Source organism: Anolis sagrei, chromosome 6 (assembly GCF_037176765.1).
Source record: "Anolis sagrei isolate rAnoSag1 chromosome 6, rAnoSag1.mat, whole genome shotgun sequence".
In the NCBI taxonomy this organism is placed as follows: domain Eukaryota; kingdom Metazoa; phylum Chordata; class Lepidosauria; order Squamata; family Dactyloidae; genus Anolis; species Anolis sagrei.
Window position 1 is genome coordinate 118,848,304 of NC_090026.1, and position 18,667 is coordinate 118,866,970.

General features: G+C 38.6%; 1 protein-coding gene across 2 annotated transcripts in view; it reads left to right on the top strand.

Annotated features, from left to right (window-relative positions):
- PTPRN2 (protein tyrosine phosphatase receptor type N2) overlaps positions 1-18,667 on the top strand; it is a 686,806-nt gene that overhangs the window by 649,804 nt on the left and 18,335 nt on the right. For both annotated transcript variants that reach the window (XM_067470369.1, XM_060782574.2), the window contains exons 20-21: positions 8,212-8,265; positions 10,378-10,442. In XM_067470369.1, the coding sequence (XP_067326470.1) occupies positions 8,212-8,265; positions 10,378-10,442 (119 nt within the window). The remainder of the gene's footprint in view (positions 1-8,211; positions 8,266-10,377; positions 10,443-18,667) is intronic.

The window sequence follows — 18,667 nt, forward strand, 5'->3', positions numbered from 1 at the left end:
ATAAAATCATACCTCCATAAAATACATATCAAAACACACAAAACAAAAACAAGGCATACAGTGGAGTTCAAAATTCACCAATAAAAACTGTCTGGGTAGGCCTTCCGGAAGAGATAAAGTTTCACTTGTATCTTAAATTCTGATAGCTGATTCAGCTGCTGGAACTCTATCAGCAGGTAGTTCCACAGTTGTGGAGAGGCCAATGAAAAGGTTCTCTGGGTGGTGGTTGCCAGTTGGGTTTTGACTAATTGGATGATAATGCAGCTCTAAAACACTGGGAGCCACAGTGGTGCAGTGGGTTAAACCACTAAGTTGCAGAATTTGCTGAACGTTAGGTCAGCAGTTCAAATCTGCAGGACAGGGTGATCTCCCATTGTTAGCCTCAGCTTCTGCCCAGCTAGCAATTCAAAAACATGTGAGTAGATCAATGATACCGCTTCGGCATGAAGGTAACGGCGCTCCATGCTGTCATGCCAGCCACATGGCCTAGGAGGTGTCTACAGACAGTGCCAGCTCTTTGGCTTAGAAATGGAGATGAGCACCAGAGTTGGACTAGTCTAGACCTAATGTTAAGGGGAAATCTTTACCTTTTAGTTAAACCACTGGAATAGTTCATATATTGTGTTACTGCTTTATGTTGTGTCAGCAGTGGGACAGATGTAATCACGGAGAAGCCCAGAATTCTATATGTAAGTGAATATTGGCATCCTGAAATTTTAATGCCATTATTAATGCACTAACATGGAATTTCAGCCAACAATTAAGTTCCTGCTACAATATTTGTTTATATGAGCAGTGAGCATGATAGCGAAGCTGCATTTTTCCAGCTGCAGCCACTTCATGCATGCCTCTAGCTGTAATGTATATGCGGAGTCCATCCAGTCTGCATCATTGAATACCAATTATTAATGTTTAGATGGCAGGAGGCCTAAGTATCCTAAAGGCACCAGATCTGATCTGGAAGCTAAACAAGGGCAATCCTATCTAGTACTTGGATGGAAAGTTATCAATGAATACCACGTGCTGTAGACTATATTTTACAAGAAGGAAATGACAAAACCACCTCTAGTTATCCTTACCTAAGAAACCCTATGAAATCCTTACCCAAGAAAACCCTATGAAATTTAAGTGACACATGACTTGAAGGTTTATATACACAAACAAGTTGCAAGAAGAGGTAGGGAGAAGGCCAGAGATTAGATACGAAGATGATAACTATGAGAAAGCCCTTGATTAGAAAAGATAAAAGAATTGTGTTCTTTTAAAACCCCTACACAGTTCTTCCAAAGACAAATGTGTTGTGAACACGACTAAGATTCCCACTATTTACTCTTGTACTCAGCTCTGTTTATTTCACACCATAGCAAAAGGGTCCAAAACTATTAGGAAGACAGAAATGTATCCTGGCCTGTGTTTCTCAAGAGACTGGGATACAAGACCTCCAGATGTGTGTGTGTGTGTGTCTTCATTTCTATTTCATTTATTTACTAGTGGTTTGATTCCTAAATACCTTTGTGACTACTAAACCATGATTTGCCTGTTACAAAATGCTCTTAAGGTGAATTAAACTTCAGTAATTTTTTGTTTAAGTCTTACACTAGCTAATTGAATATGTCAATTGCAGTAGTGACTATGTATACATACTGATTATATGCAAATCCTCCATGTTAGTCATTACAAGATCTTCATAGAGTACAGTAAAGTAATGATTTGTACAGACAGGTAGAAAATAGTTTATCAATATAGCTACTCCAGGCATGTGCAAACTTGAGGGGGGAAAGGAAAAGGCCTGAGGCTGTTAGCAATTGTGGGAGTTGAAGTCCAAAACACCTGGAGGGCCCAAGTTTGCCCATGCCTGGGCTACTCTATATGACTTAAAGTGTTCCAACACAAAAGGGTATTTTTTTGGGGGGGGGGGGGATCATCCTTAATCAAGACAAAAAACTGAATTTGAGTTAATTTTGTTGTTCTTAGTTCTCATTTAAATCATCAAGACTAACTTTTCATAACTTTTTACTCTGCTATAAGAAAGGTCTAAGTATGATTAACTTAGTCTTGATCCCAGTGCATTGCTTATGTCTTTTGCTGTGCCGGTATTACAGGACTTTCTCTCTGTTGCTATGTTCCATTTACTTATCTCAAGTTTTGCTTGTCTATCTCTATTGCTTATATGCAGAACACCAGCATTGGTATATAGCAAGATCAGGCTCTTGCTCTGATTAGTGCAAGGTAAAAACCCACAGGCTGTTAGATCTGTTATGACATTCCATAAAGAGTACAAGAGTTTCACAGTAGAAGAACTTTGAGGAAATGGGCATAAAACCTGCAAATAATTTCATGGCTGTGACTCTTAGATCACTACCTACATGTATCTATTAAAGCATCACTAATCTGGGTTGTTGTAGGTTTTTCGGGCTGTATGGCCATGTTCTAGAACAGTGGTTCTCAACCTGTGGGTCCCCAGGCTTTTTGGCCTACAACTCCCAGAAATCTCAGCCAGTTTACCAACTGTTAGGATTTCTGGGAGTTGAAGACCAAAACATCTGGAGACCCACAGGTTGAGAACCACTGTTCTAGAAGTATTCTCTCCTGACGTTTCACCTACATCTATGTCAGGCATCCTCCTATGTCAGGAGACCTCACAACCTCTGAGGATGGCTGCCATAGATGCAGGTGAAACATCTGGAGAGAATGCTTCTAGAACATGGCATACAGCCCGAAAAACCGACAACAACCCAGTGTTTCCCGCCATGAAAGCCTTCAAAAATATATTATCACAATTGTGGGAACTGAAGTCCAAAGCACCCAGAGGGCAGAAATTTGCCCATGCCTGATCTAGATTGTAGGCCACTATAGATCCAGCCTAAGTGACCCTATCACAAGGTTTCCTTGGCAAGATTTCCTCAGAGGGGATTTGCCTTTATTTTCCTACAAGGCCCAAGTTCATTGCATAGACCTCCATGGCAGAGAAGGGATTCGAACCCTGTCTCCAAATGTGTGGTCCAACACTCAGATCACTACACCACCATTTATGGTCTTGTATCCTAAATAGCCGCCTGTAACCATTCCAGTTACTATTAAGAGATTCAAAGGAAACCTGTAGCACTTTAAGACTAAGGGTCCTTCCAGACAGACTCTATATCCCAGGTTTTCTGCTTTAAACTGGATTATATGAGTCCGCACTGTCAGATAACTTGGGATAAACAGAAAACCTGGGATCAGATCCTGGGATATAGGGCCTGTCTGGAAGGGCCCTAAGACAAAGAAGTCTGTCTGTAGCAAAAACTACAAGTCTAAAAAAGCGACTTCTAGTCTGTCATCAGTTACACGAGAAGTTAGACATATTTAATGTTTTTTCAGATCTCCAGAATACACATCAAGACAACTAAAGATCCTTAGCATGAAACAAAGAGCGATGTCCATTCTTTTTTATATCTGTGTTTGCATCTAAAATAATGTGTATATGATATGGATATACAAATGTATATATGTGTGTGTATATATATTTATATAGTCACATACATGTAGATACCAAGCTGTAAATATACATAACCAACCCTCGATTACTTGTAACTCATTACCAGGAAAGATTGGATTCCCACCATTAACTTAAGTGTGTGTAATTTTTTTGTGATTACTGAAACACATTTTGTGTGAATCTGAAAACAACAAGGTTTCCCTTCTTTTGTTCTTTTGTATTATATGGAGTTTGAATGATACTTTGTTGAAAAGTTGAAGTAAACCCAGGGGATTAAAAGCTCTTGATTATCGGAAATGCTGTGTGCTCATGTATCAGTTGCTGAATGCAGGCGGATTTCTCTTTACTCTGTAAGCTTAAAATACTTGTGCAGAATGCAATAAAGGTAAAGCTTCACCTTTTCAAAACACTGGTCAGTTTTAATGGCTATAGAATCCTAATAGTAATTTGAACAATAGACCAAGCCTTTTAAATCTGGACTAGCTTGTTAGTCATGCACTGATAATGTGTAATTAAATATATCTTGAGCCCAGAGGGAGCACATTTACACTTTAAAGCGACGCTGCTAAGCTAAAAGATAATTAGCATCACATGTGAGGGCTTTGCTTAAAATATATATTATGCTATCACTGCTTGCTGTGTGCAATGGCATTTACTAACACTGCTGCTCACTTTAAAAATGGTCAGATTCTTATTTTGCCAGCTAATTAGCGGTTGCCAGTGTCATTTTTGTGATGTTGCAGCTAGTAATATAAGCCAAGTTGCATAGTCACAAAAGTGATCATTGGAAACTGTGACTCTGCTGCAGGGACAATATGGGAAGCCCCTTTTCTGAGCCTCTAACGACCTCTGACCTTTGCTTGCTGATGGTTTGCATGGTGATTTCTTTCTCACTCAATGAACCCAGGGTTGGTTTGTATTACTAATCATTCTCTCCTAGTTAATGCTTCCTCTCTGTGCCTGTATGTATTGTATTTACATATTAAAACCTTCTGAAGCCTTACTTTTGCTTTCTTTTCCAAAAGGAGTAAGTGCTGGAGGAAATGGCTCTGCTATGAAACAGCATTCAAAACTGTTTCTCAATGAAGCTCTTTTTTCATGTGTTTTCTGAAATATGTGTAAATGATGATATTTGGGAAAGTGTCAATTAATGATAACCTGCCCTTTGACTAGCTCTATGGGCCATGGAGAGTTATAATTGGTATACCGAATTAGGGGGAATACAAATATGAAAAGAACTGATTGATGCCCTTAGCGGTCTCTAAAAGTAAGGCTATTCAGTCAATTAACACTTCACAACAGCAAACAGCAGTGTACCCAGAGGGATGTGGGATGTGCATGCGTTTGCACAGAGAACAAGGCAAGGCTCAAGAGCCTTCATGTGTGTTTGGGGACACACAACCCACAGCCCCATTTTGTGTGATTAACAACAGTGTTAGTGTACTTGTGGTACCCCATGAAGTGTAAATTGGCTTTGACCGTGTGACAAAGAAAGCAATTGTTTAATGGCAACTGATTAAAAAAAGGTCTTTTTCTTCCAGAGTCCAGTTTATAAGACAATAATATTTAAGCATTACTATTGCATTACTATTTCATGACTATTGCAATTAAGGAGCCCCTGGTGGCACAGTGTGTTAAACCGCTGAGCTGCTGAACTTGCTGACCAAAAGGTTGCAGGTTTGAATCTGGAGAGCAGCGTGAGTTCCCGCTGTTAGCCCCAGCTTCTGCCAACCTAGTAGTTCGAAAACATGCAAATGTAAGTAGATCAATAAGTACCGCTCCAGTTGGAAGGTAACGGTGCTTCATACAGTCATGCCAGTCAAGTGACCTTGGAGGTGTCTATGGACAATGCTGGCTATGCGGCTTAAAAATAGAGGTGAGCACCAACCCCCAGAGTCGGACACGACTGGATGTAATGTCAGGGGGAAACCTTTACCTTTACCTATTGCAATGAAATCTTTGATTTTAGGAAAAAATGAGCTATTGTACATTAATATGAGTAGAAACATGGCAAAGGCATAACATTTCCCTAAGTTCAGCCCATGCTTAATGCCTGTTCAAGAGCACAATCAACCATTAGTTTACTCTTTAACTTTAAATACTTCATATTGTACAACTTTGTCATTTTAAGCTCAGAGGATGTGTAAACAGTTGTCACACCATGGTTTGCATATTGGGACTGCCTATACAGCCTTACAGATTCTATCTCTTCCTCCATCTTTATGTTAGCAGAAAACACCCTACGTTGGAGAAACAAGTCCAAATCCCCCTGGACGCATTCAATTAGAATTGCAGATTTATTGGAGCTTAGCTATAGTTAGATATCTTTTAAAATAAATGAATGCTTTCAGAATGGAGGCTGATGTGTAGTTCAGGGAAATGTTGCATTTTGTAGCCCTGTACCTTTTTTTTAACAACTCAAGTATAATTATTGGAAACAAAGAGCCCATTCCACAATTTCTCACAGTATTTCAATTTAGGATAAGCTGGTTTTCCTTTTATTATGTGCCATCTTGTGTCTAAAAGTGTGCTATTGTATTCCAGATTTAGACGAGTGATGCATTCTCTGTGTAAATAACATAACCGTTATTAATTATTGTTTAACATCTTAAAATATAAGCAGTAGTTAAATTCTCTTGCAGATTATCTGCCTTTACAGGACATTTCTAAGCTTTGAATTGCCTGTGTCAATTTTACATGTGAAGAGAGTAATATGTCCAAGGCCCCTTAATTATGGTGGTGAAAGTATATATACATGTATCTAGATCAGTGGTTCTCCACCTTTTTTTGAGCAGGGGCCACTTTAACCAGAGACCACTCTCCAACATTAGTACAAAAAGAGTTACAAATAAGTTTTTGGTCAACTTCAGATTTGGTTTGGTTATTTGAGGTGCTGATTCAGAAAATTGCATTGGACAGACCACATCAGCTCTAGTTTCTGATACAGAACATATGGCATCCAGTAGTCGCCATCTTCTCACCCACAGAAAACCATATTTAATAAGCCTCGACACTATAAGAGGGTTTTGTGAGAGCGGTCACTCTCGTTGCAATGGTGTAGTAACCCTGAGGCCACGGACCATATTTTAGATCTTGATGAACACTGGTGCTCCATGGACCACACGTTGGAAACCACTGATCTAGGTTTTCTCTCTCTCTCTCTGACCGTCTGTAAAATGGTATATAACATGACATTTTCTTCACAAGCAGGATCAGAGTGTATAGCAATACAGTAGGCTCTCTATTAACTGGCATCCATAGATACTGAATAAATGTAATTTCTGGTTGCTTGATAGTTAATATTAAAATATGTCTAACTAATACTTTACTCCATATTATACCATATCATAAACTCTGTATTGACTTGATATTAGTATTGAAATAAGTAAATAAAGGCAATTTAAGACAAAACTTAATGTAACAGCTTTACTGATTACAATGAAAACAACTTTTTATAGTTAAAGTAGTATTTCTTCTTAAACGAAATTGCCAGTTGCTTGAGAGTTCTGATTAAGCGAGAGTCTACTGTATCAAAATATGACCAACTTAAGTCTCATTGATTTTCAAATAGACCTGTTCTCAGTCTGGATTTAAGCCATTTACTTGAAACTTAGAGCCACCGATTTCAGGAGAAGATTATGGAAGAGTATTGATTTGTTGCCACATTAATTTAAAAGACTCATATCTATTTTGTAGCCTTCATTTAATGTCAAGCTGCTCTGTGACATGAATAGAAAATCACAGCAGAACAATGTAACTAATTTCTTGCTGTGTTGGGTTGTGTGGCTATAAAAGAATATTCACAATTTCTCATCCTCAACACAAAGTATTTTCTTATTACATAGAGACACTGTAAAAAAAGTCACAAGGTGGTATCAAGCATATCCTGGACACATCTGTGCCCCTTGACTATCCAACAGACAGAACTATCAATGTTTAGACCTCTATTTACAAGGCAAAGTTGTTCCATTTTTACCAATTTTGCTTTCCTGTTGAAGAGCTGATTGATAACATGTTGGACTGCTTAGTTGGTTTTTAAAAGGATCTGCATACTGTCTTAAGGCAGAACAAAGAAGGGAACATCTCCAAAAACATGTGCATTCTAACCAATGTAGATTTTATGATTTATTGTAGATATTACATTTTGCATTACAGAGATGAGAAACCTATGATATGAGAAATCTATGAGATGTTATTGTCATGTAAGAAAACATGGTTCCTTTATCTCAATTTAAAAATTCAACAGAATTTCTGCATGCAGTTTGAATATGCCCAATGTGTTAACATAAATGTTTATAATGTGCAGCCATGTAAATAATTTGGAAAGAGCATTTATGTATTGTGATGTACAATGGGGATTTGACTTCACCTAATCCAACTTGGATGGAACAAATAGCCAAACGGGTAGCATCTTCTGCTGTTATTAACACATGTACATTACCTTAATTTGGAGTCCGCTGACCCCTGTGTCTTCAGTGAAATCTTTTCTATTCCAGTAGATCTTGTCCAGGGGCAGTGTCTGAAGGATTGCATGCTGTGTCCAAATGATTTCATTAAACCTGTACTGAAGGGACTGCTTTGAAGATTATATCCTGGGATGAGTTACCATAATAAACCTGGCAGTCTGTTTTTATGAGTTGCAGAGAATCGTTCCATTTTTGAATGCATCCTGTGTTTCTGATGAATACCAGACATTAATATATGTATTAATATTTATATTTGTTTTGTTACAGAAAAGTAAACAAGTGCTATCGGGGTCGTTCTTGCCCAGTAATTGTTCATTGCAGGCAAGTACAGTTTTAAAGCCATCTTCTGAGAACCTGGGACAAAATATCCCATTCATTCTGTAGATCACTTAGGCCAACAATCCGAAGTAGTCCTTATTCTGGCTAAGCATATTTACATGAGACGAGATGAGATATTCAGAGGCTTAGCATGCTTCTGGCAGGCATTCCAACTTTTTCATAAAAAGCTTTCATTTACACTATTTGGTATTAACTAGATGGGATTCAACAACACAACAAGCACCAAAATATGTGTACAGTATATAAAATATAGACACCTAAGTCACTTTGTCTGCAAAGGAGTAGGCATCTTTCTTCAGTGCTATCTGCTCATTTGCTTTTTAAAAAAATATCAGGAGTGACTTGATAAACTGCAAGTCACTTCTGGTGTGAGAGAATTGGCCTCTACAAGGACGTTGCCAAGGGGACGCCCGGATGTTTTACCATCCTGTGGGAGGCTTCTCTCATGTTGCTGCATGGGAATCTGGAGCTGACAAGAGCAAACCCCACTCCCCGGATTTGAACCGCTGACCTTTCGGTCAGCAGTCCTGCCGGCACAAGGGTTAAACCCATTGCATCACCGGAGACTCGAGCTCATTTGCTACATCCACTGTGTCCCCAAACTAGCAGGAGGGCATTTTAGGCCTCTTCTACACTGCCATGTATTCCAGATTGTCAAATCAGATAATCCATATTATCTGCTTGGTACTGGATTATATGTGTCTACATTGACAGTTAATCCAATTCAAAGCAGATAATCTGGATTTTATGTGGCAGTGTAGATGGGGCCTTAAAACTCACTCTTAGTCAGCATCGTGACAAGTAGAGCTTTCTAATCCATCTGAGAAATTGCTCCAGGAAAAGACAATACAGGTATTTTACTGTATTTCCAGAACACTAAGCTAGTTTGGGTGGGTCATTTGTATATGAATTTGAAGAACCATACTGATGTCAAGGCTTTAATAAAATAAATATCTGGATTTCCCCCAAAAAAGCACAGTTATTTTGCTGTGATTGGAAAGACACTTAAAATTTCTTACCTTTATGTAAATTGTAAATGCCGTATACCATAAAAAGCAATAAGTTAAGCTTTCCTAGTTATATCCCAGCATCATTAACCCATAGTTGAAACATTTGATCTAGTAAATTATATTTAAACTATAAAACTGTAATAACTTTATGGTGTTGTCTTTCCCCTCGAATCCATCAATAATGTGTGTAGGTAAAGGAAATTACAAAGGCAAATAATTTCAGCTGGTGTTGCTACTTCTCTTTAGTGTTGCGACCAAAACTCTACATTAAAATGTGTGACAGGGAAGCACAAGACAAATGTATTGCTTAAATCTTAATTATGTTTTGTAGAAACAGACATGAAAACCATCACATTGCTAATTATAAGCTGGCCCTGAACAGCAGTGCAATATGCAGTCTGATGCTGGCATTTTCACACTGCACAGTCACAAATCTCCAAAAATCCATGTATGTGTTCAATGCTCCGAGCCAGTTAAAAATACTTTTCAGAGATTCATGATTGTTTTGAAGTGAAATCACAAAGTTGGGAACCTATTTTTCTTTTATCTTCTGGTGAAAAGTACCCAGTTTTTAGTAAGGAACTAATGAGATCTTTAAATAACACTGTATGAGGAAAAAGCCCAGTGGTCGAAAGGCCATCTTACAGAATCATCAACATCAATGTAGCTCAAAAGAAGCCATTGGAACAATGTGTCCTTCTATCCTTTGGCTTTTCCCTAACGAGTCCGGTTCACCAGTTTTGGTTATCACTGTGGGTCTCTGAAATTACCCACTTCATTGCTATATCAATCTTAACTGGAATTATTCTGACAGAGGCACATTTTTGTGTAAAGAAGGAAGTATACAATGCAAAACTATACAGTTCGCACACAAAACAACCAATTGGGTTCGACGGAGCATTTGTTAGAGTCCACCTTCCCTCTCTCCGCTATCTCACCCTCCTTTGCCCCTTCCACCCACCTCACCCTCTTGTTGTACATCTATCATCACATCAGCAGCTGCTACATTTCTGTTGGCTTTTTGTGCACACACTGAATTGATCATTGTGGTTTTTTTCCCCTCTTCTTGTCTCCCTGTTTGTAGCGATGGTGCAGGAAGAAGTGGAACCTACATCCTAATTGACATGGTTCTCAATAAAATGGCCAAAGGTGAGAATCAAAAGAGCGGTTGCGTTTTGAGTTCTGAGACATGGCAGTATTGTCATGGCAACACAGGCACAATATTCGCGGAAAGGCTTTTGATTAGAGGCAAATTTTACCTTCGCCTGGCTGTTCTTAGTGGGTTTAAAAAAACCTTCACCGTGATTAAAAATGAAGGCAAATTACAGCCCCTGAAGTTTCGTGTGAATGGATTTAACACATGGATTTGCACCTCCGTGATTTACTTAATGCTTATTAAGATTGTGAATAACAGAATACATATTTATTTAGTGTTTCCCTTACTGCATAGTTGTCTACATGAGCTTATGTAATAGTTGCACTTACCTGGCTTTTCTTACTAGAAAATGGGTCAAAAAAATGAAAATGAACATTCTGAACGTGTTTGCACTTTCTGGATTTTATTTTCCCTCAACCTCCCCTTTATTGTCTCAGTAATTTACTCAGGCAAGAAATTTATACACAATTCAGCTGTAGTCATTTGCATACTCAGTGAAGCTGCAAAATGTACCTAACAGGCCAAAGGGACTTCCCAGCCTTCAGGATGATTCTAATAATCGCCTTTATCTCGCCTTACTCTTGGGCCTTTTAAGGAAAGACTGGCACATAAATGAATCTCAATACACAGATGATGCGCAGGTGGAACCTTTTTTCTCCCAGGTTACCTCTATGATAAGAAAAGCTTCAGCTGACTAATTTCTATATGTCACTCTTCTATTATACATAGACGTGGGTTGTTCAAGGAGGAAAACATAATGGGTACATTCAACGCAAACAAATCTTGTTTGCTATCCATCAGGTAGTATACCCAACCTAAAATTTGATACTCTTGGTCAAGTTATCTCAGGAACGGACAAACTTTGGCCCTTCAGGTGTTTTGGACTTCAACTCCCACAGTTCCCAACAGCCTCAGGCCCCTTCCTTAAGCAGCTGTATATGTGAAAGGGCCTGAGGCTGTTAGGATTTGTGGGAGTTGAATTCCAAAACACCTGGAGGGCCAAAGTTTGCCCATGCCTGAGCTATCTGATGGCCCCAGTTGCCTAACCTGGAAGCCAAAATGGTGTGAGTGTTAATATGAATGATATCATTTGTCAAGAAGCTTATTACAGGATCCACTTACCAAGATGGCTGCCCAGCAGAACTAATTCCTGGCCTAATTTGTGTGCTTTTTAAAGGATCTCAAAACCATAGTTGTCATTTTTAAAGGGCTGAACTTAACAAGTCCAAGATAATTGCGTATCTGTTGTATTCAGTACCATTTTTTTCTAGAACTCTAGATTGATTTATTCAAAGTATTCTGCAAAGTACATACTTACCACCAGTGATGAATGGTAGTGATCAATTTCTATAAATTATATCACCTGTGAGTTTGCATACATGTACGTATGTTTGCGTCAAGGCCCCTGTCAACTTATGATGATCTTAAGATGGATAGTGTGTAAAGGTACCCTAGATGCTGTAGGCCAATGCTTCTTAAACTTTAATGATTTATGTTACAATTGTTTTTAATTGCCCTATACTTGTCTCATGATGTTTTGTATTGATGTTGTTCACCGCTTTGAGTCGCCTGAGGGCTGAGAAAAGCGGTATATAAATAAAGTAAATAAATAAATAAAATAATAAACTCTGGGTTGCAACTGCTATGGCAGTTGTTCTCAACCTGTGGGTCCCCAGATGTTTTGGCCTTCAACTTCCAGAAATCCTAACAGCGGGTAAACAGGCTGGGATTTCTGGGAGTTGGAGGCCAAAACACCTGGGTTGAGAACCCCTGCCCTATGGGGCCCCCTGAGTTTGATGTTGGTGTCATGAAAATAATGGGCAACAGTAAAAGGTTTCTGAACACCAACCATTTACACAAATTTATTAGCAAACATATGCAGTGTTTACAATGGACTCTGCAGAAAATGCTTTAGCTGTACTCCACAAAAAAGAAAATCAGCCTGTTTAGCCTGCCTTGCAAATACCAATTTCTTATCAGTAAATAGGTATATACCTATTTTCCATACACATATACAGTACATGGGGTTACATAAACAGGTGGAAAGGGTTCACAAGTGGAACTTTTTTTAAGAAGTCCTGCTATAGGCAGGAGTTTCCATGAGGCAAACGGTAAACAACCTCAGAGTCTTCTTCATCCAAGAAGATCCCATGAATGTCATGGGGCTTTCTTTGGATAAGAATACTCTGGGGTGGTTTGTATTTGTCTCATCTCAAGTATGGCCTACAGAACTTTCTATTTCTTGGTAGTGCACTACCTAATTAAAACCAAGCCTGATTCTCTTTAACTTCTAATTAGTAGAAAAACAAAACTGGCATGCTGCCCCTTAAAACCTACATGGCAACCTGTTTCTTCAGATCCCTCCAAACATTCACTTTTACACAGTCCCCTAGTTTCTATGCCCTATTATAACTAAGAACCGAAGTAACTGTAATAGTAAATGCAGTTATTGATGTCTCTCTTTGCGTTTTAAAAATAGCACCTGAAGAATTAGTTTAATTCTTTGTTCCCATATGGCATTTCCAAGCAAATATGCCTCTAAGTGGTGATTAGGTTTAGAAAGAAAACTCCTATTGATGCCACTACATACTACATAGGATAGCTCTCATGAGCAAGAGAACCTCAGGGAGAGAGCAAGAAACAAAATCCTGTTTTAAGGTGGATTCACAGAATAGCTGCATATCATTTGACAAACTCGTTCATATGATTGGAGTTTAGTAGTGCTAAAAAGCACATCTGTCAATACAGAAAGATGAAGGCAATCATGATGAATATTCTGCACACAGATATCAATATCATGGGGAGGAATTTCTTGCTGTGGTATTGGTGGGATCTACTAGTGGTTTGGGAGACAAGGGTGCAAGGAGTTAATTTTAATCAGAACTGCCATAGGGAAGAGTAAATACTGGAAGTCCTAAAAACAAATCCAAAAAAATATGGAGGATTCTTTCCTCAATTTTCTCAAACATTTTCTCCCATGAAATGTGGGGAAATGAACCTACTTTAAAATAAGGAATAAACTATTTAAGCCAAATTGTACGTCTCTTGTTATCCAGCTTCTGCAAGCACCCAAATTATTCAAAAGTAGAAAGCCTCTTCAAATATATGGCCAGAGATGCTGTCTAGGATTTTGGCAAGTATACATTATAGTGGGTAGTTCTTTGCTAGCAGAGACCCTTGTTTTCCCTCCTCTTCTGCAGAATATGAAAAAAAAAACTGCTGTATGTTTGCAAATACATCAAGACAAGTAAAAGGATAGAGAAGCATGTCTCAATCCAGGCAAGCCTTCACTTTTTAGACATCCACGAAGAGCATAGTAATAAAGAAGATCAGAAGAAGCATAATTTGCTGATAATGATAGCTCAGAAACCGAGACGTACTACACAGTTTCATGTAGCAAGCTAGATTTAATTAGTCTCTGCCACCCACTTTTCCTCCTCAGCTCTTTTTCTGAAAATGAATGCTTTCTGTGTCTGCTTGACACTGTGGAGGTGACTAAATTCAGGATATCTAATAATTTTTTTCCTACTGTAATATTGGTGATTTCTTCTGTTTTCAACTTTAACCATATGTTTCTTTCTCACAAACCCACCCAAACCATTTAAGAATCGTTGCTAATAGTGGGAATTAAAAAACTGAACTCATTGTCTTGAAGCTCTATTTCAGTAGACTTTTTGATAACAGCAGTACAGTGCAGTGTCTACAATTTGGTATGTTGTCAATATTACACAGAACTCTTTGTGGTGTAATGTAGAATAAACCACAAGTACGTCACGATTGGTCAGCCCACACACTGCCTTGCCAGAGAAAGAAAATATGCCATGCAGATTAACAATAAAGAACAAGTAGTTTACTCTTCGTACTTCAGAACAACATATGTACAATGTGATCAGTTGCATCAACTCACTTAATATCCTTTTATGAGAGATTTAAAATGGTCTTTCTTTGTCCATGTAGATAAACTCCTTCAGCAGCTCATGAAGCAAGAGTACACTCTAAACTCAGTCTCCCTCTGCTTCTCTCCAAGCACCTGCATAGCTCAAGCCTGATAAATGTAGCTGTATACAAAAGTCCCAGGCTCAGCCATCTCCCCGGGCATAGCCCAACCAATCAGCTTCATGCATCTTATTTTACAGTTGAGATACACACATTAACTGATTTCTTGCATGCTCCAACACTCTTTGATGGCAATTCCAATCTATCAGATCTAAATAATTGCAATATTATTTATATAGCAACAAAATCTGATTCATGTAATAAGGAATTTTTAATAACATCAGCATTCATGGTGAGGCAACTGAGCAATGCTGTTTGAACTGCCAATGATCTTCCAAAGGATTTAAAATATTTTGAATATGGGGTACAGTTTTAGATAGCCTATCTACTTAAGTTTATGTCATGCAAAATGGTTACTGTCCCAACCGATTTCTAGAGCTGCATAGTAAGATATTCTGTCAAAGGGGTTAATTTTTTCTTTATCTCTTATATCCCACGTATTAAGGCCACCGTGGAAGGTCTTACCCCAAGTGTGTGTGTTGGACCATGCTCCTGGGTTTACCCAGACATTTATACAAACGGGATAGCCCTATTTTCATTTTGACACTTTTGAACATTAGAGATCATACTGCTGTTTGAAAATGTGTAGGCAATGGTGGCAAAACAATCTTAATTGTCTGTCTATGTTCCGTATGCTATTGCAAATTTTCTTCTCTTTTGTAAAGTCCATTGATGATGTTTTTGTACAAGAGGCCTTTCAGCTGCTTGGAATGCCTGAATTTCAAGTGGCATCTTGACCTGCCTAAATAAAACTTATTGTATGGAGAGGGCGGGTGAGCAGATATACCACCGCTATTGAATAGTTGCTAAGTTCATTCCAGTCTTGGGCAACAGGAGGATGCAGTGGAAGCTACATCAGGAAAAAATATGCAATTTTCTTGTATGAAATAATAAACAAGTATTTTCTATCCTTCACACATCCAGCCACTTAAGAGGAGGGTTGACTTTGTTCGGGGAGCTCCAAAGAATGCCATTTATTGACTCCATTGTAGCATGTAATGTCAAATTCCATTTTAAGTGTGGGCTTAGTGTCGCACAATGTGGGACAAGTCATGTGAAACTGGCCAAAGAAAAGAGTGGCAGGGTTTTTGAGAACTGGTCATCCCCATTTTGTTCTTGACCTGCTCCCCTCTGCCGTTGGGGGTGGGCCATCTGAAATCCCTGACCTGGCGCTTTGGGCAGTTTAAATGAAAGATCAAAGGCCAGGGCGAGCATCTCAACCCTGCTGAGGTGGGCCTTTCCCAGGCTTTCACACTGTGAGGCAGCCAAAGGTTTTGTTCTGACAGGAACCCAGGACCGGTCTGTGAGGGCTCGCCTTCCTTTGTCTGCCCTGAGAAGATTGAGGCCCAGGTTGAGGATCCAGCGCTCATCAAATGATCAAAGGCCCCAAGTCCAGGACACGAAATCTTTCTTTCCATTTCCTTTTCTGAAAGAATGAATTGCCCAAGGACCAAAGAATACCCTTGCCATTGCTTTTTCTGTGGCGCAGGCACTAACTTTAGAGCCCTTCAGTTCTAAACATAAGGCATCTAAGTGCACTTTCAAGCCGGGCCCAGCTGCAAGGCTAGCGTTTGCAAGCATGTTACACAATAAAGGCTTTAAGGATTAAGACTTTTTGGGTTTTTTTGTTTTTTAAAGGTCTTTTAAGAACAAACAGAATAATTTGAGTTCTTGTTCCACTCTCTGGTTTATTAAAACACAGACAATAATGCATTTTTAAATCAAAGTAAATCGAGGGCCACTCAGTCGCCGCAGTGGGAAAGTGGAACGCAATCAATAAAATGCTTCGGTTCTTCAACTGCTCTTTAAATAGGAATGGGAAATCATTTTTTCACATAATTTATTTTGCTATATTTGAAATAGCCTCTCCTTGCTGCTAACACATTTGAAGCTGGAATAAGTGCTGATCCTTGTTTTCTGGAGCAGTACTTTTGAAATCCTTTCATTATTTTTTTCTGTATTAAAACATTTTTGTTTACGACAGGGGTCCTCAAATCTTTTAAACAGAGGGCCAGGTCACAGTCCCTCAAACTGTTGGAGGGCCGGATAATAATTTGGAAAAAAAATATGAATGAATTCCTATGTACAGTGCACATATCTTATTGGTAGTGCAAAAACACTTAAAAACAATACAATAATTAAAATGAAGAACAATTTTAACAAATATAAACTTATTAGTATTTCAGTGGGAAGTGTGGCCCTGCTTTTGGTTGATGAGATAGGATTGTTGTTGTTGTTGTTGTTGTTGTTGTTGTTGTTGTTGTTGTGTGCTTTCAAGTCATTTCAAACTTAGGTTGACCCTGAGCAAGGGCCGAGTAAATGACCTTGGAGGGCCATATCTGGCCCTCGGGCCTTAGTTTGAGTACCCCTAGTTTACGACATTTACAGTATATCCCACCCTTCTCACCCCAAAGGTGGTGAGTGGCATACAAGTAATATGTACATACAATATATTACATTATTAGCATAGCTGAAGCCCCCGGTGGCGCAGTGGGTTAAAGTCCTATGCCGGCAGGACTGAAGACCGACAGGTCGCAGGTTCGAATCCGGGGAGAGGCGGATGAGCTCCCTCTATCAGCTCCAGCTCCTCATGCGGGGACATGAGAGAAGCCTCCCACAAGGATGATAAAACATCAAAATCATCCAGGCATCCCCTGAGCAACATCCTTGCAGACGGTCAATTCTCTCACAACAGGATGCTCCTGACACAACAAAAAAAAAATTAGCATAGCACAATATTAGTATTATATATTACTATATTGTATTATACCACTATACTGCAATATTATTAGTAATATTGTATGTAATATACAATATAAAATTATTATATTTTATTATTAGCATTATGTTGTATTGCATTATAATGTTATTATCAATATTATATGTATATACAATATATTATTAGCACAGCACAATATTAGTATTATATATTACTCTATTTTTGCTGGAGGAGGTGCTCCCAACTGATGACCCAGAAGACATGCTGGAACTGTGTCTTCCTGGCTCCCCTTCTTCACTCTGTATATTCAGAGCACTGAATATACTTTTTAAAGAACATATTGACCTTTTATGCTTGCATTTCCATTTACCTGGGATCAAGTTCCACTGAATTCATTTCGTTTTTTCTTTAAAAAAAGATACTATTGCATTGCATGGACAGAATCCCAGATTTTGTTGATTTTATTCATTTCATTTCATTTGCCCAATTATTCAATTTCATTCCACGAGTAGTTGACATTAGATTATTCCATTCTAGCTGCCATTAATATAAAGTATTTGGGATCAGCTGGAGGAAAAGAAAGAGGAGTATATATTTATAGATTTCAAGATGGATAGAGGGGAATTGTGCTTAATAGACACATTCCATACCCTTAGTATGCATTTGTCGAACCTTTGGGCTTTTTGTAACAATATCATAGAACATTTCCTACAGGTCTAAGTGTGCAAGAATGTTGTTTAAGACATATATAAGCACCAGATGAAATATGGAGTACTTGGTTTAGTGACATTTCATTCAGAGAGCCATTTTTAGTATTTTTCTACATTAGCAGAAGGACGTCTAATAAATATAGCTTAGAATCTTAATCAGTGTTTTTCAACCTTCATAATGCCACAACCCCTTAATACAATTCCTCATGTTGTGGTGACCCCCAACCATAATTTTATTTTTGTTGCTACTTCATAATTCTAATGTTGCTACTGTTATGAATCGTAATGTAAATATCTGATATACAAGATGTATTTTCATTCACTGGACCAAATTTGGCACAAATACCTGATACACTCAAATCTGAATACTGGTGGGGTTGGGGGTGTTGATTTTGTCATTTGGGAGTTATACTGGTTGGGATTTATAGCTCACCTACAATCAAAGAGCATTTTGAACTCCACCAACAATGGAACTGAACCAAACTTGGCTCACAGAACTCCCATGGCCAAGAGAAAATACTGGAAGGGTTTGGTGGGCATTGACCTTGAGTTTTGGAGTAGTAGTTCACCTACATCCAGAGAGGACCGTGGACTCAAACAATGATGGATCTGGATCAAACTTGGCACAAATAATATGCCCAAATGTGAACACTGGTGGAGTTTGGGGAAAATAGACGTTGACATGTGGGAGTTGCGGTTGCTGGGATTTATAGTTCACCTACAATCAAAGAGC